This window comes from Amphiprion ocellaris, chromosome 21 (genome assembly GCF_022539595.1).
Source record: "Amphiprion ocellaris isolate individual 3 ecotype Okinawa chromosome 21, ASM2253959v1, whole genome shotgun sequence".
NCBI classification, from domain to species: domain Eukaryota; kingdom Metazoa; phylum Chordata; class Actinopteri; family Pomacentridae; genus Amphiprion; species Amphiprion ocellaris.
Genome location: NC_072786.1, coordinates 9,198,394 through 9,221,627, shown reverse-complemented (window position 1 = coordinate 9,221,627; position 23,234 = coordinate 9,198,394). Strand labels below are relative to the sequence as shown.

Below are 23,234 nucleotides of genomic sequence, written 5' to 3'. Positions count from 1 at the left end.
GCTAAACTCTCCAAGAACGGCTACGCTGATCGCTTTACATTCGGTAATTTGCACGCATCTGGGCCTTTGTTGTCTCACTCAAAAACATTTCAGCAGGACATATGGGTGATGTGGGGATAAAGCCCATCATTGTCTGCTTTTTTGGGGATGATCTTTCAAACCGCCACAAGGTTTCTCTTATTTTAAAGCTCTAATAAAGCTGTGGATCACGATGTTGTCAGACTGCCGAGATGGGAAATGTAAAGAGGGATGTTGAGTAATGGATGAATGTGAAAGAGTTGCTACATGAGTTAAAAGAGAATAAAGAATATTAAGGAGAGTAAGAAACCAGTACAAGATGGTAAAAAAGTAATCAAATGCTGCATGCCTGCCCAAAAAGGCTGCATTAAACAAGAACTAAAAGCGAAAAAAAAGAACAAAGCAAAATCTCTGTTACTGCTGTGGTCTTTTTCATGGCTTTTTCAAACAGGTAAAAATCCGTTTTCTTTACTTGTTCACAGTCATGGCAGGGTGAGTTTCTTTGTGTCTATGTTAATCTACGCTCACAACTCACTCAGCAAAGACTGCATCACATGTTCCCACTTTATATCAAGTGGGATTATGTGACTTTAAAAGGCCTTGGGGGTAAGAGATAATGTGACACAAAGATCTGGAAATACTGCACAGAGGGGGTTTAAATCTGTTAAGTCACTGGGCAAATAAAGGGTTTCAACATGTACCAGGCCAGAGAAAACTACTGAATGTATCACGTTTTAAAGAATAGATTTTGCACTTCTGTCAGAAGTATATGATCTGACAAAAGACTTCCTGAAGCTCTTTAATTGAAGACCAAAACCACTACTAACAACTGCAACAGCGGCTGTAAAAGAAAGATTCACGCAGCGCCAGTCTGAGCCACGCCGGAGATTTCCCTAAAAACCTCAGGCGTGGCTCAAAGATGGCGACTACTTACCTCTGATGGTCCTGAACGCGAACCTGGAGCAGATTGATCTGTAGGGGGGGACAAACATGGAGGACTGGCTGAGTCCAGGGACACCAGCAGACATGGGAGGAAACCAGCCAAGCCCAAGAGTTTACCTGGTGGTCCTAAAGAAGAACTCAGCAGAGGCAGGTACAGTCTGTTCCTCTGATATCCATAATGTAAATGGAGACTCTAGTCTTCCTGACTGAGCTCCTCTTTTTCAGCTAAATCCTAGAGGAGCTACAGAACCTCAGAAATTAAATCTTTATCATAGCGTTTCATCTCGAGCAGTCAAAACGCCTGTTCAGCGAGAACTGAGGGAAGACACATTGCCTTGACGACAAAAATGTGGCTTCAGATCAAATTATAGCTGTCAAAGTGGGAGAGAAAGTACGACAGCTGGAATCATGTTCTGGTTTTAGAAACAGATTGTGAACATACTGCAAGATAATGTTTAACATGTTATGCTTCACATATACTGTAGTTTGTGAATAAAGCCTCCAATCACAGTAAACGAAAAACTGAGCATTACAAAGAACAATACTTTCTTTTCTCTTTCTAAATATGAAGGCACAACAGGTACAGTTTGTTAGCATAGCTTAGCATAAAGAATGGAAACAGAGGAAACTAATGTAGTGTTCAGATTTTAAGAAAACAAGTTGGAAAAAAAAAAGATTTCCTCACAAATTTCTGACTGCTAATGTATGCACTTGGTGAAAAGAACTATAGGAAATGTCCAGAAACAGCTGCTGATAGTTGGTTTCTATATCTAGTTCTACATATTAAGAAATCCCTTAATAAAAAAAGACTGCAAAGATGCAACATCAACAAGATAAATATATTTAGTCAAGACAATGTTTTTTAGATACAAAAGTATACTACGACTAAATATTGCAGTGAAGACGCTGTAGTGTGATTTAAGGTGTAACTATACCTGAGTGATTTAAATATTTCAATACAAAAATGATAATTTTTAATTATAATATATACTATGGGTGAGAACCCACAGAGTTATGTCATAGTTTAGTATGTCGTCCAAAATGTGGTGAAAACGTCATAGTTTAGTATGGTGTCCAAAGTGTCAAAAAAATGTCATAGTTTAGTATGTCGTCCAAAATGTGGAAAAAACGTCATAGTTTAGTATGTCGTCCAAAATGTGGAAAAAAAAGGTCATGGTTTAGTATGTCATCCAAAATGTAACAAAAAATCGTCATAGTTTAGTGTGTCGTCCAAAATGTCATTAAAACATCAAAATTTAGTATGTCGTCCAAAATGTGACAAGAATGCATATTATACAGAGTAATTATATCTCATGACTCAGGAGAATAACCAGCAGTGATATAGCGAAACACTACAGGATTATAAATTAGTAAGAACTCATCCTAAGTAATATAAACATTGTAGCTAAAACCCTACGGTGTTCTTAATTATGGGGATTAACCTGACTGACTTATAGCTTTTTTCTGTTATTGTCATATTTATGCATGAACGTTCTTTAGTTGAAAAAATAAAGGTTTTTCTGTTTGTTCTATTGTCAAAATTGTGAGACATGAAATGCTGCATATAGACGTTAAATTAATGTGCATTTTGTTACATTTTCAGACTTTATGCTAAGAGGCACCTAATTCTCTACATGAAAGGACTATGAATGGTGTATAGCTAGACACTACTACTACTAAATTATTGAACTTAATCTAATTAATATAAATATTGTGGCTAGAACACTACAATTATAATGCTTATGGAGACTAACCTGAGAGATTTAGTGCTTTTTTTTAAATTAGAAAATGTATACTTTTTAAAAGATGCGCTAAAGTTGAAATAATAATGTTTTTCTGTTCTTTCTATTGCATAAAAATAATGAGAAATGAAACGCCGGATACACATGTTGGTTTCTTATGGATTTTGTTCCCTCTGTTGCTAATTTCCAGCCTTTATGCTAAGCTAACAGGCACCTAACTCTCTACATAACAGCAAATCAGTTCCCAAAACACTGAGCTATTCCTTTGCTTCATGTTTCCAGGTTCTTTAAATGAGACATCAAATACTGAGTAAGTATAGGAACATAATGCCTGACTGTTGAGATGTCGCTCGAGTTCCTGGATTAAACAACCACATGCCTGCTTCTGCATGGGGAGACGCACCACCTGTTTCACCTCCTGTCTTCACCTCACTCCTCTCAGCAGCGATCCGGCTTCGGTCCAACGCTCCGAGACTCGCTTTGTGACCCATCGACACACGGACAGAAAAAACTACACAACAACCCAAGAGGCTCACGCTCCTCTTTAACAGTTACTCACAACTTCTGCTGCTCATTGATTCGAGTCTGGAGTACATTTATCTGGAAGTCAAGCCACATTCATTTAAATAGGTGCTTTCAGGACAGCCTTGCATTAGAAACAGTACATTAGAAGAAGCTTATCCTGCGGCTGTGAGCCATCAACCTGCATCATTGGTGCATAAATCAGCTTCAGGAGTGTATCTAGTATAACACAGTTAGAAACACTTAAGATAACAACAAACCACAAATCTACTGTAGTGTAAGCAAAGGCTGTAAAGGACATTTGACATTTGGGAGATATATTCTTCTCCTTGTTTACAGTTCAACGATATGAACACTTTATCAGCACAGCTTTGTAATAACATCTTCTCTCTACTCTGGGCATGAAGACATATAAACAAACTTGCCAAAACGTCAAACTATTTCATTAAAAACATTTCCTAAGTTTCATAATTAGCTTGAATGAACTTTTACACTGACAATGTTGCACTACAGGTGCGTATAAAGTCTGTGATAATTCAGAGTAATAAGTACTTACATCATATTTCTGTCTCTTCAGTCTCTCGCTGAGGTCGAACTTCTCAGCCTCCAGCGTCATCAGCCACTGCCACAGCTCGTTGGCCTTCTCCCTTTAAAGCAAAAACAAGAAGGAGTTTAGAAACCATAAAATTCTCTGGCATAGGAGGCAGATTTGCATAAACTAAATGCTCCAGACTAGAAATGTGGATGCTGGTACGCCTGCAGAACTGTTAACAGTCCTTACTTGACTTTGTCCTCGCCCAGGTGGTCGATGTTGAGAGGTTTCCTCCTCTCCGCCAGGATCTTCTTTTTCTTCTCTCTCTCCGTCTGCTTCTTCGCTCCTCGCTTTCCATCTTGCTGTATAGCAGAATTAAAACATGAGGGAACAACGGCGTAGAACAAAAAGAGACGGAAAGAAACCGCACTCACGTTATAAACAGACAAACCAACAAATACGTGACCAAATGTGTGTGTGTGTGATGTCTGACCCTCTGCTGGACGCCACAATACTGCTGAGTCATGTTTGTGAGAGCCTTCTTCTTCTTGGCGTCCTCATCCTGCTTCTTACGCGCCTCCTCCTGCTCCTTCCTCTCCTTTTCTTCCTGTAACGCGGATTGTAAAACACACATCTTTACACCTTGTGAACCAACACCGAAGGCTTCTAAAGATGGAGAAGTAAGAACAATAAAGTCACAAAAACCAAAACAATGAGCTGAAAGGTGCTATAACGCTCCGCAGAACTGCACAGTCAGGAGGTTTTGTCTTTAGGTTCATCACTACCAGTTGCTGCTCTTATTCTACACAGCCATATGACGGATTGTTATTATAAAATACAGAGGACACCTTTACAGTAATAAAAAAAATGCTTACACAGCACACCTATTAGACTGAATAATGTGCGACGGATAACGTAAAGACAGCAAACCTCCAAGTTCATCGCCATCTATGTCGTCTGATTTAAGATTAAAGCTACGGGGGAAAATAAGCAGTGTCATATTTTAAAGACTGGCCTTTTACAGTACATCAAAGCAGAAATAATAAAGACAGAACAGCTAAAGGATGGAGAGTTTGTATTCATTACAGCCTGCAGCCAGAGATTCTCCCACATTATTTTTAATCGTATTTGGGTGTCAGTTATTAGGGATAGGACACTCTTTATTTATCGAATCCGGGGTCACGTCCTGGAAAGGTTGAGACAACTGCAATTAGAAGGAACTCACAGCGAGACGAGCCTGCCTCTCCTTCTCCTGCTCAGTTCGGATCCTCTGCTGTTCAGCCCTCTCAGCACGACGCTTCTCCTAATCATCCGCACACACACAAACACAGTGTAATTGTTTGCTGGGTGGTGCATCACTCTGGCGATCTGGCAGGCCTTCCTGGAAGACTTACAATCCTGTTAACGAGAGCGATGAGCTCCTCCTCGTCCTTCTTTCTCTGAATGAAGTGGGCCTCAATCAGGGCTTGCAGCTCAGACAGATCTTTCTCGTGACGCTTCCTGTTGATGTCCTGCAGTCACAGACGCACCGTAGTTGTACAATAACATCCATCCCAAAAATCCTGAATCAAAACCTAGGCTTAGACATCAATAGCACCAAAGAAAAAAATAGCACCAAAAATCTAAAAGCACACAAGAAAAGCAGCTGTAGATACATTCCAAACACAGAAAAAACTGCACATATTCTCAAGGAAATTTAGAGCACTGAAACGCAGAATTATTCACACATACAATTAAAACATGTGCACTCACTGTTTGCTGCTGCACCTTTGTTAAGAAGCTCAAATAGGCTAAAATGAAGCCTATTAGATTAACTTAGTATAAAGATTGGAAATAGGGAACAAGCTATAACAAAAATCCTCCAATCAGCATCCCAAAAGCTCATAACTTACATGTTATATTTACTTTGTTCAATTTTTTACAAAATTAAAGCCTATAAATGTAAATGTATGGTTTTTGCTGATGCTCACTTCATGTTTACCTGTATGGGATTTATCTTCTCACCTAACTGTTACTAAGAAATGTTGGAAAATATAAATCTTTTTCTTTAAAATGGCATCAACCACTTACATCAAAGTCAACTTTATCTCCCTCGGGTATCTTTGGCACTGTCATCGGTGCAGCAAATGACCTGAAATACAACATTTCTGGTTTAGAAAAAAAGAACTTTAATCATTTTATTATCAGCTGAATGACGTGAATTGATTTCAATTCAAATGACAAAGAAACAAACTTACTTTGGTTTGGGTTTGGATTCATCTGTCACAAAGAAAAGAGCACAAAAGCACAATTTTAGATGAATAGCTTCATTCTGATTTATATTTTTCATCTTCATTACAATTTAATGCCTACTTTATCTATTTATACTAAAGTATGAAACTTGAAAACACATTTCTACTTCATAAATTACAATTTATATGTCAAACTGGGCGGCCGCGCACTCTCACAACTGAATAATATACCATACAAGAACACTCTGCTGGATTCTGTACAACAGACTCAGTGTTTTCTGCCAGTAAAACCCTATCTGGCACTTTCTGCAGCCATTTTAACATGATTACAGCCATTACAGTCATTTTAAAATAAGCAGAATGTGTACCAGCATGCTGAAATTCAGTGCACCCGACATAAAAGGGGGATTTCTTCACAGTCTCCTCAAAGCTGTTTTTGAAATACAACATAGCCTTTATTTTGGCAGCAGTTTGGAACGTGTGTACAGCATTTAATTGTTGTTTTTTTTTGAGTTGTTGTTTGCAATTTGGACAGTTGAAGACACCAGATGTGCATGTTAATCTACATCAGAGATCTCGAAGTGTTTTCATGAGGCCTCATCAGCATGTTGGAGCACCTTCATCTGCAGCTGGAAATGTTAATGCATCCGCATGCAGACTACAAAATGAATTCCTTTATCATTTCCAAAACCATTGTTCCCTCAGGTCTGATATTTACTTTATATATTTTAATATGAAAACCTTTCTTGCATGTCAGAAGGAGAAATAAAAAGTCTAAACAGCTTGCGTGTATTCTGTCATACTGCGATGGTCTCAGTACACTGAAGGTTTCAAACCATGAAATCTTGGTTTACCTTCACACAGTTGAGGCATTTCTTTTATTAAAGTGTGTTATCAGAATAAATATTAAGCCAAGAGGCAAAAATTAATTCATCCACAAGGAACTGAAGCCATTTCTGACAAATATCCCAGCACTAATGTCCTCCTGTCCCATCTAAATGACAGTAAAATAGAGCAGGGTGAACAAACCAGACTGATATAGTCTTATTTAGTCACACCGTGCACACAAGCTTTAAAAGACAAACTGTACATTACCGTCTTCTGCAGTTTTTATGTGAAGGTAATGCGACGAGGCAGATGAACAGAGCAAGAAAAGAACAACAGCTCATTAGTAAATGTTGCTCGTAGTAACAAAACAGTTGGGCTGAACATGGTGAAATTAAAGCAAAATAAAAGTCATTACCTTCAGCCATGGAGGCAGGAGTTTCTGAGGGGGTGAGAAAGAATGAAAATATGATTAGATTTCATGCTACAGGATAACAATCTCTCTTTTAAAATAAGAAATGCATATTTGCAGTCAAATAAACATGAAATAATAATGAAAAATGGTCAGACAGATTACAAAATATCTCACATGTCGATATTTTCTCAGCAAAAGGTGAAACTAAATCTCAACAATTATCAGTACTGAGTTTTTTATGGTGCATAAACAGTAATTTTTGTCTGAATAGATGGTCCTATTTTCACAAAATAGATCTCTCATTCTGGCATAAATTCATCCAACTCTAACTCAGCAGGCGGCTCCTTGGCAGCCAACCACAGCAGTGATTAGCAAATACTGAACATGAGAAAGCTAATAATGATTTAATTTCACTGTAACATGCAGGTGGAGACTGTGTTTGAAAAGCATTTTCACTGAATCTGTGTTACTAATATATAACAGGTGTTCATGTAACATTTGTAATGGCATTGACAACGACTACACATGAAACTATTTTAATAACAAATACATTTGTGTATAAATATTATCATGTTCTATAAAAACACAGATGGAATTATAATGGCACATGGAAATATGTTCAAACAGGACAATTACCGTCTACTTCAGGTGCAGCGTCTTCTATTTCTAACGAGAATTAAAGAAGCCAAGTTGTGTTACTGTTTGCCAAAAACACGACAAAAGAAGAACACACATGCACACAACAATATGCCACAGGAGTGTAAGTAAAACAACAAAAAAAAACACAAGAAGAAAGGGGTATTATTTACAGACAAAAAAAGTCATACAAACCTTTTCTCTTTCAGTGTTTCCATGACTGAGTGAACAAAATATGGATTAGTGGATCAATGCGACTCTGGCAAACAGCTTGCAGGAGGGATTTGGTCACACTCTGAGCACTGTGATATTGTCTCTTGGGATGCACTGAAAAACAGCGCTGGTGTTTGACATTCATTCTGAACAAAGCTACAAACGGGGAATGATCTTGGATGACAAACTGAGCCTGTGAGCGGTTTGTAGCATGTCAGATATCAAAGCAGCGTCTCGGCACAAAGGAGAAAAGTTGGGGGAAAATAATCGTGTTTATTGTGTGTGTTTGTCCTATATGTGACTTTTTAATCAGTCTTTAAGTACAGTGTAACAATATGCCATTGCAACTGAAATCCTGCAATTAAAATCCTATTAAAGTGTAAAATTAGGAGGACAAATTCTGGAGAAAAATGTACAATATGACCAATGTTCCCTCTAAATTTTCATGAGTCTGAACAAACACACAAACTCCCTGAGCGTCCCTTGGACCACTGTGAGCAACATAAGACGTGTGCACTGTGGTCACACCAGCATCACATCCATTCAAGTTACATGGTTCATTAAAAGAATCAAATTACAGCATTTACATTTCTGTTAAAACACTTTGTCAACAGGAGCCAGTTGAAGGCTGCAGTGATTTTAGTGACACTACAATGTATAAGAGTGAAGTTATTGAATATTTGTCTCTCTTTACTGTTGCAGCGGTTTTGCTAATTGCAGACGGACCCTGTTCACTCCATAGACACCAATGTTATTCCTGTAGCTTGAAAGACAGCTACTTTTGATAAAACTGGGCTTGTAGCACATTGTCTGCCTTGCAACAATGGGAAAGAGGCACCGTTTATGTTTTGACAACCTATATCTAATGAGTTATTGATGCTGGAAGTCCGAATCTGTGAATATCTTTCCAACTTTACTGAACTTGGGGCCACTACCACCTAAGGAGTGATATATTTAATTTTGAAAAAAGCATTTAGCCATACTTAAAGCTTTAAGTGCTTTATTAACACGGAACTAAAAATTTTGTATTGCTTTATTATCACAGGTTCTGTCTGAAAAGAGGTGGCATCATTTTAAACAGTGAAATCAAACTAACAAAATGTAATGACCAACCAGTGAGTAATACTGGATTCTGCAAAAACATAAACAACTTTTTTTTAAAAATCTAAATCTTATCTTAACACAGTTAATGTATTAACTTATTTCTGTGTGTATGCATGTATTTATTGATTTATTTAGTACTGTTAATATATCAGAGTTCTGAGTGAATTTTTCTTAAGATAGGCAAAGGCCATTTATTGATCACATATAGGCCCTTAAATGTTGATTAAAAACTAAAAAGCATTTTTAAAAAAACAACTTAGGCATTTATTGAGTCACTAAAATACTGTAGAGTACAGACCACATCAGCATGATTATAAGCATCCTCTGGTAAATTAACAACCAGATACTGATGTCTCTCACCATATGGACTTCGGGAGATGACTGGGGGATGATAAACTGTGACCTACTGGTTGGGTTCTCTCTGTTCTCATGTTTCTTACATGTTTGTCCCCTGACAGCCGGGTCCTAATGTTTTTTGAGCAACACACCATACTATGACGTTTTTACAATGATGGTTCTACTATGGAACCAGTTTGACATGTTCAGGTGTTCTTTGTGTGAAAACTCAGAGATTTCAGGTATCAGAAGGTGGTTTTCAACTTTCTTTGTTAACTTTCTGCTTCAACTTTAAATTAAATTTCCTTCACTAAGCCAGCCCTCTGGACTTCCAGTAAGCTGTGTTCCTATTGGCTGTCCAGGTGGCTGATTGGTGTTATCAGGAACACCTGAGCAGCTCAGTGTCTTCCTGCTTTATTTAGCTGCAGACAAACATTTCCTCTGCTTCTCTTCACCACTGAACTGGGTTTGGCTCCATTGCGTTAGTTTGTTCTTTAGGCGTTGGCTTGCAGCTTCCAGCAGTAAAATCATCTTTAATGTGTTTCTTGGTGTGTTTTAGGGCTTTGTACTGGATAGTTGTCTTGGTAAATGTGGTTCTTTAGCCACAGTTAGCACATGGTGCTAATGTATGCAGTGATTAGTGGATTTGGTGCAGCTGAGTTGTGTCTTTATCTTGGCTGTAGTGAGTCTTCAGAGGTTTTTGGTCAGACACATTCTGTATTCTTGTTTGAGAACTAACGTTGGTTGTCCAGAAGGTAAGAGTTCCTGTCCTGATTCTCTGTTCTCAGAGGTTCTCTGGTAGGCTGCAGGAGACTTTAGTGTTTGGGTTGTGCTAGTTTGGTTTTTGTACAGTTTCATTTGGACGACTATCTTGAGGCCTTTCCATGTAGTTTAGTGAGGTTTTCTGGAACAGTTCTACAAAGCAACCTGCAGCAGAAGAGACTTTGAGAGTTTTTAGGAAGTTCTGGAGACCAGACTTTAGAGCAGCAGAAACATTTGTCAGCAGTTTGAGCAGGAGAAGGTGAGCTTCAGAGTAGAAATGAGACGGAAACCTTCTTGACCCGTGTGGTGAGGTCCTGTACCAAGAGTTTGAGCAGGTTGTGAAGAGTCTGTAGTTCTTTGGTCTGAAAGCACAAGAAGAGTCGACTCATTAAAGGAGAAAACAGGAGATTTTGTTGGTTCTTCTGTCGCTCTGCAGTTTCCTTAGACTGAATATCAAGTTTATATTTTAAATGATTTCCCATGTGAGCCCAAGAAGACTTCAATAAACTCCCTCCATCCCCTGGACACAACATATTTTATTACCATGTTAAATCTTTTTTTAAAAAATATGTTTTTGAGTTTTAATCATAGTTTTAGTGTAGTTTTTTCTCTTTGCTTGTTTAGTTTTGTCATCTGTGTGAAAGATGCAAAACAAATAAAGTTGAATTGATAAAGTGAATAATTGACTAACTCATGATTGTGACAACAGAAGTATTTTCATTGTGATTTAAGGGTTTATTTCATTTTTAAGGTCGGGGTTAAAATCTTGACAAAAAAAGATTAAAGATATAAATTGCATTTAAAAAAGCAATTAAATCAAAAGAAAAAACATTTAATACAATAAAACTTTTAACAAGAAAATTAAACATTAAATACAATTAAATTATATTAAAGAGACAAACTATGTAATTAGATAATTAAATGGAAGATACAAAACATGTTATTATGAAATTAAATGTTTTGAAACAAAAATATTAAACATTAAAGATGAAATATTATAGATCATGAAACATTTAAAAAATACAATTAAACAAGAAGAATATTAAACATTTTTTAAAAATATGAAACATTTAATTAAATTATTAAACCTTTAAAAAGACAAAACATTTAATAAAAAAATTAAATGTTTAATTTGAAAATTAAATCTTAAAGATGATAAAACTTTAAATAGGAATTAAACAGAAAATACAAAGAAGCATTTAAAAAGAAAATTAAACATTAAAAGGTGGTAAAACATTTAAAAAGAAAAACCTTACAGATTTAATCAGAAAATTAAACATTGGGAAAGAAAAAGGAATTTTTCAAACAAGCCAATAAAACATTTGAAAAAACAACAAACTTTAGAAGATCAAATTAAGCAGAAGAGACAATAAAAGGATGAAAAAGAGAAATAACAGATAAAGGTCTTAAAGCGTTTTCTAGTCTGAAATGAAAACATCAAGTTGTTTCTTCAAACATTTCCTTTTTCTATGTTCTTGGTTTGATTGTGGACAGATTTACTAAGAACTCATTTAAGAAAACTGCTTTCCAGATAAAGTCTACTAGTAGTTGAAGGCATTTATCAAACTAATGTTACCTTCTGATCTCCACAAACTTTACTGTTCAGTGAAGAGAATCAAAGTTTGTTAAGGATTTCTAAAAAACCCACAGGTGAAGGTCTGAGAAGAACTCAGATGGATGGTCTAAATGTGAAATCAAGACTCATGGTCACAAGTTTTAAGGCTTCTATTAACCAGAAAGTTCAAACTAACAGAGAAGTACTGAGAAACTTTTAAAACTTCAGTCCTCAGACTGTCTGAAGGTTCAAACTAACAGAGAAGTACTGAGAAACTTTTAAGATTTCAGTCCTTGGACTGTCTAAAGGTTCAAACTAACAGAGAACTACTCAGGAACTTAGAGGATTTCAGTCCTTGGACTGTCTGAAGGTTCAAACTAACAGAGAACTACTGTGGGACTTAGAAAATTTCAGTCCTCATGCTGTCTGAAGGTTCAAACTAACAGAACTACTGTGGGACTGAGAAAATTTCAGTCCTCAGACTGTCTGAAGGTTCAAACTAACAGAGAACTACTGTGGGACTTAGAAAATTTCAGCCCTCAGACTGTGTGAAAGCTCAGGTCCTGAGGACTCGGGAGGTGTGGAGGCTTTGGAAAGTCTTGGAACTGAGGGTTCCACCCTCCAGCACAAAGGCTGAAGTCCAACCTCCTGAGAAAAACGGTCGAGTCGAGACTCGACTTAAAAAAAAACTCGAAAACGACAAAAAATAGATGATAAATGCGCAAAAAAAAGAAGAATTAGTATCTGAGCGGATAGCTCAGGGAGTAAGAAGACAGACTCCCAAGTGGAAGGTCGCAGGTTCAAGTCCCACCACCGGCCTTTTTCTTTCTTTGTCTTTGTCAGGATTTTCAATAAATTTAAGAAGGGACTGGTCTTGAACCAGCGACCTGCAGCTCCACAGGCAAGTCCTTAACTCACTGAGCTACAGATCAGATGAAAAGAAATAAATTCGTCGTCCCTTTGGCATCGTAGTTCCTGAAGTGACCACATGGGCGGAGCCAAGGCGGAGTCTGGGTGGAGTCAGGGCGGAGAGTAGGCGGGGGGGTGGGTGGGGAGTAGAGGGGCGAGGCCACCACCCACCTCCCCGCCTACTCTCCGCCCTGACTCCTCCCACCGCCCACCACACCTTCCCCCGCCCGACGAGTTTTTCGAGTCTCCACGAGTTCTTCGAGTCTCCACGGGTTTTCCCGAGTTTCTGGAGTTTCCACCAGGTCGGAGGCAGAACAAGTTGTCATGAAGAGGTGTTGAAGTCGGCCAGGATGGACTGACTTTTTACAGCGACTAGAAGGAAGACCACGAGAAGAGCAGGTCTTTAACCACCATCCATAAAATCCATGGAGTCGCTCCAGAGAAGTGAAGGGAGGTCAACTTTTATCAACCTCCATCCACATGTTCAACTTCATATCTTTACTTGGACATTTTTAGCACCACAAACCTTTAGCATCACACTTTATTATCATTTATTCGGACTTTAATGGAATCCACCAGCAGATTTACTTTTTGTTGACAAACTTTATTCTTGTCGTCGTGGGACTGCAGTATTTAAAACTCTTCCTTCTATTTGACCTCATGTTTATTAGTTTTAGTGGAGAAAGTTATTTTAATTGTCAATTAATCTCTTAAAAACCAAACAATAAATTGGGTTAGTCAAGAGCTTTAAATTTCTCACTTTGTCATATTTTAAGTATGAAAAAAAAATATAAAAATAAAGTGTCTTGAGACAATTTGACCTGTAACTGGTGTTATATGAATAAAATAGAATTTAAACTGTATGTATCTTGTAATGTTGGAGTAATTCAGCCATGTATGTTGGAAAACACATTTTCTTTGTCCATTAATCTGTCGTTTTCTCCAGTAATTCATTTCTTGTTTTGGTTTATAAAATGTCAAACCCAAATATATTCAGTTTACTGTCATAAAAACCAAAAAGATTTACATTCATGATGCAGGAATCAGGCAGCTTTTCACTTTTTATCTTAGTTTAGTCAGAAAGATAGTTGATAATATGTGAATTGTTGCAGCTTGTGAGCCGTAGAAGGTTTTAATCTTTGGGGCTGAGTGTCAAAAAACATTTAGAAACCAACATCAACAAAGCACTCAACAAAGGGAAATCCAACTTTTGCATGACAATGTCTAATTAAAGGACATTTATTTCCAATGTAAATGTGTGATATTCATCCTCTGGAGCTTTCTCTTCACATCGTCTTCCACCTGGACTGGTTTGGTCGGGAGCATGTGCAACAAACATTTGAAAAACTGCACTTTAACATCAATGATTGACACTGAAGTTTAATCTCTACATAAATGAGACTGAATCTGGATGTGCTGCTCTGTCATTAACTCCTAAGTTTAGGGAAAGTTAAAACAAAAGAGGACAGTTCAGAGAAGACTTGAGAATGAGCTTATTTTGAACAAATATCTCAGACTTTCTGAGCTTCAGCACCTCTAGCAAGATATTTTAACAACAAGCAACTCAAGAGATCCAGAAGTTGGAGAGAGTTAGCTTTAGCTGAGCCAAAGAACATGTGGGACGCTAACCTAGCAAACATTTCAGACTTTTCTCTGTGAATTCTGACAAATAATTTACTATTTAATGACAGAGCTACACATCTTAACTCAGTCTCATTAAAACAGACTCTAATTCAGTGTCATCCATCCATATTAAAGTGCAGTTACCCAAAATGTTTGTTGCATGAGCTCCAACAAAACCTGTCCAGGTAGAAGGCCACTTTGACAAACAGGAAGTGGAAGATTCCAAGCAGATTTATAGAAGGGGGAACCGGACTGTACTAAGTGTGGTCGAGTATAGAGGGGTGTTTTGTGGGTTTTTAAGGCTGATAATGATTATTAGTGAGACATTTGGAGTAGATATTCATTTGCAGTAAATGAGAGAATTTAAAATCCAGGAGTTAAACTTAGAAGAACACAAACTCTAACAAAAAATTTTGTTGATACGTTTTTGTTTTGTTTACAGATGTTAAGTTAAAGGAGTTTTATTCATTACGTATAACCAACCAAATCACTCCAGAAGACAGAGCGACCACAGGTAGATAAAGGTTCAGAGTCAAAGTAGCACCATTTTTAAATGTATTCCAAGCAGATTTATAGAAGGGGGAACCACACTGTACTAAGTGTTGTCACGTATAGAGGGATGTTTTGTGGGATTTTAAACCTTAAAAATGAAATAAACCCTTAAATCACAATGAAAACACTTCTGTTGTCACAATCATGAGTTAGTCAATTATTCACTTTATCAATTCAACTTTATTTGTTTAGCATCTTTCACACAGATGACAAAACTAAACAAGCAAAGAGAAAAAAAAAACTATGCTAAAACTATGATTAAAACTCAAAAACATATTTTTAAAAAAAAAAAGATTTAACATGGTAATAAAATATGTTGTGTCCAGGCAATGGAGGGAGATTATTGAAGTCTTCTTGGGCTCACATGGGAAATCATTTAAAATATAAACTTGATATTCAGTCTCAGGAAACTGCAGAGCGACAGAAGAACCAACAATATCTCCTGTTTTCTCCTTTAATGAGTCGACTCTTCTTGTGCTTTTAGACCAAAGAAGTACAGACTCTTCACAACCTGCTCAAACTCTTGGTACAGGACCTCACCACACGGGTCAAGAAGGTTTCCGTCTCATTTCTACTCTGAAGCTCACCTTCTCCTGCTCAAACTGCTGACAAATGTTTCTGCTGCTCTAAAGTCTGGTCTCCAGAACTTCCTAAAAACTCTCAAAGTCTCTTCTGCTGCAGGTTGCTTTGTAGAACTGTTCCAGAAAACCTCACTAAACCACATGGAGGGGCCTCAAGATAGTCGTCCAAATGAAACTGTACAAAAACCAAACTAGCACAACCCAAACACTAAAGTCTCCTGCAGCCTACCAGAGAACCTCTGAGAACAGAGAATCAGGACAGGAACTCTTACCTTCTGGACAACCAACATTGGTTCACAAACAAGAATACAGAATGTGTCTGACCAAAAACCTCTGAAGACTCACTACAGCCAAGATAAAGACACAACTCAGCTGTACCAAATCCACTAATCACTGCACACATTAGCACCATGTGCTAACTGTGACTAAAGAACCACATTTACCAAGACAACTATCTGGTACAAAGCCCTAAACACACCAAGAAACACATTAAAGATGATTTTACTGCTGGAAGCTGCAAGCCAACGCCTAAAGAACAAACTAAAGCAATGGAGCCAAACCCGGTTCAGTGGTGAAGAGAAGCAGAGGAAACGTTTGTCTGCAGCTAAATAAAGCAGGAAGACACTGAGCTGCTCAGGTGTTCCTGATAACACCAAGCAGCCACCTGGACAGCCAATAGGAACACAGCTTACTGGAAGTCCAGAGGGCTGGCTTAGTCAAGTAAATTTAATTTAAAGTTGAAGCAGAAAGTTAACAAAGAAAGTTGAAAACCACCTTCTGATACCTGAAATCTCTGAGTTTTCACACAAAGAACACCTGAACATGTCAAACTGGTTTCATAGTAGAACCATCATTGTAAAAACGTCATAGTATGGTGTGTTGCTCAAAAAACATTAGGACCTGGCTGTCAGGGGACAAACATGTAAGAAACATGAGAACAGAGAGAACCCAACCAGTAGGTCACAGTTTATCATCCCCCAGTCATCTCCTGAAGTCCATATGGTGAGAGACATCAGTATCTGGTTGTTAATTTACCAGAGGATGCTTATAATCATGCTGATGTGGTCTGTACTCTACAGTATTTTAGTGACTCAATAAATGCCTAAGTTGTTTTTTTAAAAATGCTTTTTAGTTTTTAATCAACATTTAAGAGCCTATATGTAATCAATAAATGGCCTTTGCCTATCTTAAGAAAAATTCACTCAGAACTCTGATATGTTAACAGTACTAAATAAATCAATAAATACATGCATACACACATAAATAAGTTAATACATTAACTGTGTTAAGATTTAGATTTTTTTTTAAAAGTTGTTTATGTTTTTGTAGAATCCAGTATTGCTCACTGGTTGGTCATTACATTTTGTTAGTTTGATTTCACTGTTTAAAATGATGCCACCTCTTTTCAGACAGAACCTGTGATAATAAAACAATACAAAATTTTTAGTTCTGTGTTAATAAAGCACTTAAAGCTTTAAGTATGGCTAAATGCTTTTTTCAAAATTAAATATATCACTCCTTAGGTGGTAGTGGCCCCAAGTTCAGTAAAGTTGGAAAGATATTCACAGATTCGGACTTCCAGCATCAATAACTCATTAGATATAGGTTGTCAAAACATAAACGGTGCCTCTTTCCCATTGTTGCAAGGCAGACAATGTGCTACAAGCCCAGTTTTATCAAAAGTAGCTGTCTTTCAAGCTACAGGAATAACATTGGTGTCTATGGAGTGAACAGGGTCCGTCTGCAATTTGCAAAACCGCTGCAACAGTAAAGAGAGACAAATATTCAATAACTTCACTCTTATACATTGTAGTGTCACTAAAATCACTGCAGCCTTCAACTGGCTCCTGTTGACAAAGTGTTTTAACAGAAATGTAAATGCTGTAATTTGATTCTTTTAATAAACCATGTAACTTGAATGGATGCGATGCTGGTGTGACCACAGTGCACACGTCTGATGTTGCTCACAGTGGTCCAAGGGACGCTCAGGGAGTTTGTGTGTTTGCTCAGACTCATGAAAAATTAGAGGGAACATTGCTTGCAGCTAGTTTGAACAAAAAAAGCGTAAAAATATAATATTTTAATCTATTTGTCAAGCATTTAATCCTACTTTTTTGCTTCTGTGCTTTGTCTTTTTAATGTATTTTACCTTACACTTTGCCGTCTTTATCTACTTTACCAATTCTTTGTTCTCTCTTATTATCAGTCATCTCTATAGGACTTCAAACTGCACTGACCTCCGTGAAAAGGGATATACAAATCAAGTTTGGTTGTTTGACTGGTCTTTAGGGGACTGCACAGTACTCATTTAAGTAACAAACTAGCAAAAACAAAAGTTAGTTCCCTTTTTGACATTTCTTCAGCTAAATTATTAGATTTTGAAGCCATCTTATCTGAGAGGTTCACAGCAGAAATGCCTCTTAGGTGGAGTATTAAATTACAAATTCACAAAAAAAGACTAGAGGATATTTAAAGTAGTTATATGATTGACTAAGGCCCAACGTAACTCCACCAAATGCTATATGCTAGCACCATAAAAGGTAGAAAACTGCTTAAGTTACATACGCATATACTATAGTACCTGTTCTACCAAACCCACTCAAACTCTACAATATACATTCTTTTCCACAGAGCCAACTGAGTCAAATTTGATCATAAACAAATCAAATCTTCAGAGCATGACAGGATCTTGAGGAAAACCTAACCTTCTGTCAGAACAGGCTCTGCAGTGCTAAAAATGGTACCGAGATAATTCCAATAAAACCTGACAGTTAAACATGAGCTGACAGATCAGTGCTGACAAATGAAGTGTTAACACTCAAAAGGAAAACACGCTGCTAGCTTGCTACGGCTTTTTTATCATTGACAGCAGACACTGTAACGGCGGCAGACACGCCGGAAACAAGACGGCGAAGCACACGTGAAGCCAAGCAGAAGCCTTTACCTTCCTCTGGCTGCGTTTCTGCCTCTGAGCAGACATAATCAGGTCAGCTACATCCAGCAAACGGAAGCCAGAAGTGACATTTTGCTTTCGAAAAAACATCGAATGATCAGAAAGTCTTTACTTACCTTCCTCCCTGAAAAGAAAAGAAGTGAAACATGTGAACTTTTAGAGGCATCAGTCAAAAGTGGCTCTGCTTTACAAACAACGCTTCAAAGATGTAGTGACAGTACTCACTGTTCCACCTCCACGACTTCTTCTTCATCAGCCATCTTGGATTTCAGTTACCTGCATCACAGATGGAAGAAGCAAAAATCACCACTTCGATTCAGCACATGATGCATTTTAATCAATTTCTTATTTATCTGGGACAATAAAGCAACTGTTTATATGACAAACTCACACACTTAACCAAACTCCTTTCTCTCAAGCTCAACAGGATTGTTCACTTTCATTTTTATATTTTAATGCTTTTCTTGTGATTGTTTGTCTTCCTTTTTATCTTATTGACTGTAATGTTTGTACAAGCCCCTGAGATTACTTCTCTTCAGACAGATGGTTTGTATCTCCATTCTTTCAGTGCTTTTATTATTTGTGCAAACAACTAAAAAAAAAAAACCCACAAAGAAACTTGGCTACATGCTGTGAGATTGGGGGAATTGCAGAATCTGAAATGATTCCACCATGGGCACTGCAGGCGGAGGCCCAGGGCTTTAAACAGCTCCAGGCCTAATCCTCAGCCATTTCCTCTTGGCACTGATCAAGGCTGCAGGCAGCCGACTGGAGTCGGAACAGCAGTGAAACCACCCCGCTCCGCTCGAATTCTTTACGGATGCGCTGATGCATCTGAAGCCACGCATGTCGTATTGGCTTTGATATGTACACTCGTAAACAATTTTCCAGGTGCTGAGGAGGCTCTGAAGTGGTTCGCTGCAAGAAATATCCGTCATAACAAATCTGATTTACTCTGATGTTCATGCTTAACTTTTCATGTTTTCTTTTAAAGGCAGTTCCATTTAATTTCAGTGCAATCTCATCAAGTGTTTACTTGATTCGCTAAAGGGACATTCATGTTTGTTTTTGCACTGTCGTCACAAGAAGTACTTCATTTATTGTCCTCTAAAGCTCTCTAAAGTCTGAGAAAATAAACCTGATGAAGTCATGCTGATGCTGTCAGTGTCATCTCTGATGCAACACTTTTTTTTCAGTCTTATTTTCATAGGCGCCGTGAGAGAGAGACACAAAACAGGGGAGAAGAGTTGGGAGAAGACATGCAGCAAATGGCCGCGAGCGGGAATCGAACCCGGGCCACTGCATCAGAGACCAGCCCCTCTAGATGGGTCACCCTCTTAAAGCATTGAGCTATACGGGCGCCCTGATGTAACACTTTTAACAGAAAGACTTCTTTTTTTTTTTAACTGGACTTAAGAGTTGAAAACAAAGTGTGTGTTTACCAGGCAGGGAAAGTCTAGGGATGCATTATGGGAAATGCCAGATGCAGTGTTTTGAAGTTTGATGCGATCAAAAGTCAAGACATCGCTGGATCTGCTCTTGCAATTTTCATCATTCCTTCCTCAAACAAAGAGCCCTTCTGTTACACTTAGTTCCTTTCTTGCTTAAAGTTAAATGAGGATACCTCCGTTATATCTGAAGTCAAGGCCAAGAAATATTTCCTTACAACTACTGATACTTTCTCATTCTTGCATTGATTAACCCAAAATTACAGCATTTATTAGAAACAGAAACCATAAAAAAAGAAAGAATTGCTGGATTTCCAACTTTCTGACACCGGTTGAACAAATCATCTGTGACACGATGTTGTATTGACAAAATGATAGTAATCTAAGCTTAATATTGTGATATTTCATCTCAGTCACATTATTCTACATGTCTCAATTAAAAAAATGTTTGTTGTAACCACATACAAGCTTGGCCCTAATAGAGAGCTTTCAAAATAACATGGACCTTTTTAGAAATAGATGAATGTTTAACTCTTAGATGCAAATTCAGGAAAGCTATTGATAATTTACGCTCATTGTGGTATTGAAAATGTCTCTCTGTTGCATTGAATTAGAGTAATGTTATTGTGCACAGTTATGCTTTAATTCTCTGAACCCTCACAAAACATGTACGCCATCTTTAAAAAACTGCCAAAATGACACCATTTATCAGAGCAAGAACTTGAAAATTTAACCGAATCTAATCTTAAAATCCAGAGTTTTCATCAAAATAATTTTACTTCACTTGATACATTTAAAAATTTCTCAAAAAAATCCTTGCTTTAACCAAAATCTGTAAAAAATAAAACCATTTTTACACTCCTCAGCACAACAATGCAGCCATTAGTGACTCATCTGCAACCAAAGAGTCATGTGCGTGTTTACGGAAACTAAATAAAAATGTACAGTATGTAGAGTAACCAGTATTGGTAACACCTGCAGGCAACTGTTGATTAGTTTTCTCTATACTTGCAAAAAAAGATTTTCTTATGATTTATGGCATTAGAACTATGTTCTACCGCAAAGACGACATTTTTGAGTTCTCTCTACCTCTAGTCATGATTCTTCTTTTTCCATAGAGGTTATTGCTGTGAAAAATGAGCTCACAATGAGCTCAGGCGGCCAGAAACTGGTTCAGAGGGTTAAACAAATTAGATAGGAAGAGTTAATTAGTGAGCATCAAAGGCTAAGTGTCCTCCTTGTGTTTCACCTTTATGCTCAGCTAAGCTAATGGCGGCGCTATAATTCATTTCATCTAACTGAAGAAAATGAATTAAGCACATTTCCAAAAACATCTGTTCCAACATCCTGTCCTCACTTGTCCTCAACTCTATATCATTCGAGTACACTTTTATGATCAGAAAGAGATAAAAGAAGCAAAAAATGAACTATTACGGTAGAGATGCTGGTTTAGTTTTTTGTCTTTTTGGGTCAAGGTCACGCTTAGAGGAGAGGCTTCGACAAAGGAGTGGCGTCATTAGGTTTCTTAGATATATATATCTGCTCCGTGTCAGGATGTGATTGTGCACAACAGTTCCTCCGACCACGTTTTTTTCCACAGGCTTGTAAATCACCGCACCATAAAAACCAGTGTCAGTAGGTTCTGAGCAGTGGGAGGGAGGGCGAGGGCCTATTTTTAAGAATAATATAAGCGTGCTTTTGAACAGGTGTGGAGCGACTCCTCCAAACAATGGGTTTGTCTCACTTTGCCCGGACTCACTGTAAATCAACGAGCCAGTTTCAGATGAGCTATTTTGGCCGTTGCAGCTTGGTTCGCGGCTGGTTTAGGGATCATTTTTACAACAATAACTTTCAGGAGAACATATACTCCTCATCAAAGTTTACTCCCGGTGTTTATAATAAGTTAATAAGAGGAGTTTTAGTTGGATATTCGCGCTGAATGGATGATGACATAAAATTAGAGTTCCACTTCTTTCCAAGCTGTTTTAAAAGACTCCAGCTGCACATTAAATCCCTGCATTCCATATTTACACCTTCCCCATATGTGGTTACTGCCCCAAATTCATGCTCCTGTTCAAACTCTGCTACATATCGCGGTGCGGTCGTTACCCCCGTGCCATCAGATTCTGATGTCAAAAAAGGCGAACGCGAGGAAGTAGAAAGTGAGCAAGATGGAGTGAGATAGGAAAGCAGAAATAAAAGAATTCCATCTGGTTGAAGGAAAAGCACTGAGTGGAAAACCCAGAAAGAATTCAGGGCGTATGAGGCGGGGGCTGTCATGGCTCGGGTATTAAATGTGTATTTGCTTTAATGAATGCGGTCAGTCCCCGTCTGGCTGAAGCTGTGGAACAACACACAGTCTTGACAGTGGCAGGAATGTTGCGGGTGCTGGTTTCGGCATTAGGCGGCATTAAGTCAAAGCCCAAAGCATGCTACCAACACGACAGTCTCAGGGGCGAGCTTAGCACCTTCATCACCAGCATATGCACCCATCAGAACGCATAAAACACCCGGCGTAAAAGCTTTAAGGGTCCACCGTGCAGCCTCGGCATTTCTGACTTTGTGTGAGCTGGTTATTGGAGCATGCTGATGGGTTTTATGCATTAAATTCAGCAAAGCATCTCATAAACTGGCATTAATTTTCAGTCAAAGTTGATCATTTTGCTAATGATAATGGTGTTTTTTACGCTTTCATGCACCCTCGGGTCAACTCTTACCTCCTATATATGCCCTGAAGAGGAGACGGGATTAGCAGCGAGTGTCGGTCTTATTCTTCGACATCCACCCAAAGACAAGTTCAATCATCCCCCCTACTCAACCAAAACGCTCACTTAATACAGCCCTGTCCGTCATGTGACCGCATATCTTTCCCATGACTGGTCAGGACGGTCGCTTCTATTGTTGGAGGCACAGAGATGAGTTATACCTGCAGAGAAATGCCGCCTTCAAGTGCTCATCATTATCGGGCAACACGTGAGGCCAGAAGTTGGAAATATGACTTCTTACATATCAAAGTACTTGCAAAGATAGTTGGTTGGTGTTATGTCTTTAGAGAGAGAACACATTTTGCTGCAATGGGAGTATGTATATTAGAAAAGGCAAAAATATTAGCTTAAGCACAGCTGTTACCACAAAACTGTTGTATACTCAACAATACTATCGAGAAGCAACATTTTGACCTGTTGATTAGGACAAAATCCTTATCTTAACATCACATAGCTCATAATTGGATCAGTCCGTGTCAATTTAACTAGAATTCAGGAAATAAGTTGCTCCACCGTCTCAGATTTAGTTAACTGAGATTCAAAACTTAGTTCTGTAAAAATATTTAGGCT

General features: G+C 38.0%; 1 protein-coding gene and 1 long non-coding RNA gene across 4 annotated transcripts in view; both read right to left on the bottom strand.

Annotated features, from left to right (window-relative positions):
- tnnt2e (troponin T2e, cardiac) overlaps positions 1–6,106 on the bottom strand; it is a 9,736-nt gene extending 3,630 nt beyond the window's left edge. Inside the window, exons 1-8 of one of the 2 annotated variants that reach the window (XM_055006369.1) lie at positions 5,994–6,106; positions 5,827–5,887; positions 5,151–5,267; positions 4,982–5,059; positions 4,250–4,363; positions 4,006–4,118; positions 3,781–3,871; positions 3,262–3,302 (exon numbers count right to left, since the gene is read on the bottom strand). In XM_055006369.1, coding sequence (XP_054862344.1) covers positions 3,262–3,302; positions 3,781–3,871; positions 4,006–4,118; positions 4,250–4,363; positions 4,982–5,059; positions 5,151–5,267; positions 5,827–5,887; positions 5,994–6,091 — 713 coding nt within the window. In that variant the 5' untranslated portion in view covers positions 6,092–6,106. Of the gene's footprint in view, positions 1–952; positions 991–3,261; positions 3,303–3,780; positions 3,872–4,005; positions 4,119–4,249; positions 4,364–4,981; positions 5,060–5,150; positions 5,268–5,826; positions 5,888–5,993 lie in introns of both variants that reach the window. The other variant, XM_055006370.1, reaches the window with a different exon arrangement.
- A 1,124-nt stretch (positions 6,107–7,230) lies between these two features.
- On the bottom strand, positions 7,231–22,765 carry LOC129347868 (uncharacterized). Of its 2 annotated transcripts, XR_008600178.1 has the most exons (4): positions 22,617–22,765; positions 18,677–18,727; positions 7,864–10,640; positions 7,231–7,254 (listed from the first exon to the last, which is right to left on the bottom strand). It is a non-coding gene; the product is annotated as an uncharacterized LOC129347868 (long non-coding RNA). The 2 variants fall into 2 exon arrangements; XR_008600177.1 differs by lacking the exon at positions 7,231–7,254 and having other exon boundaries at positions 7,262–10,640.
- Positions 22,766–23,234: the final 469 nt, after the last annotated feature.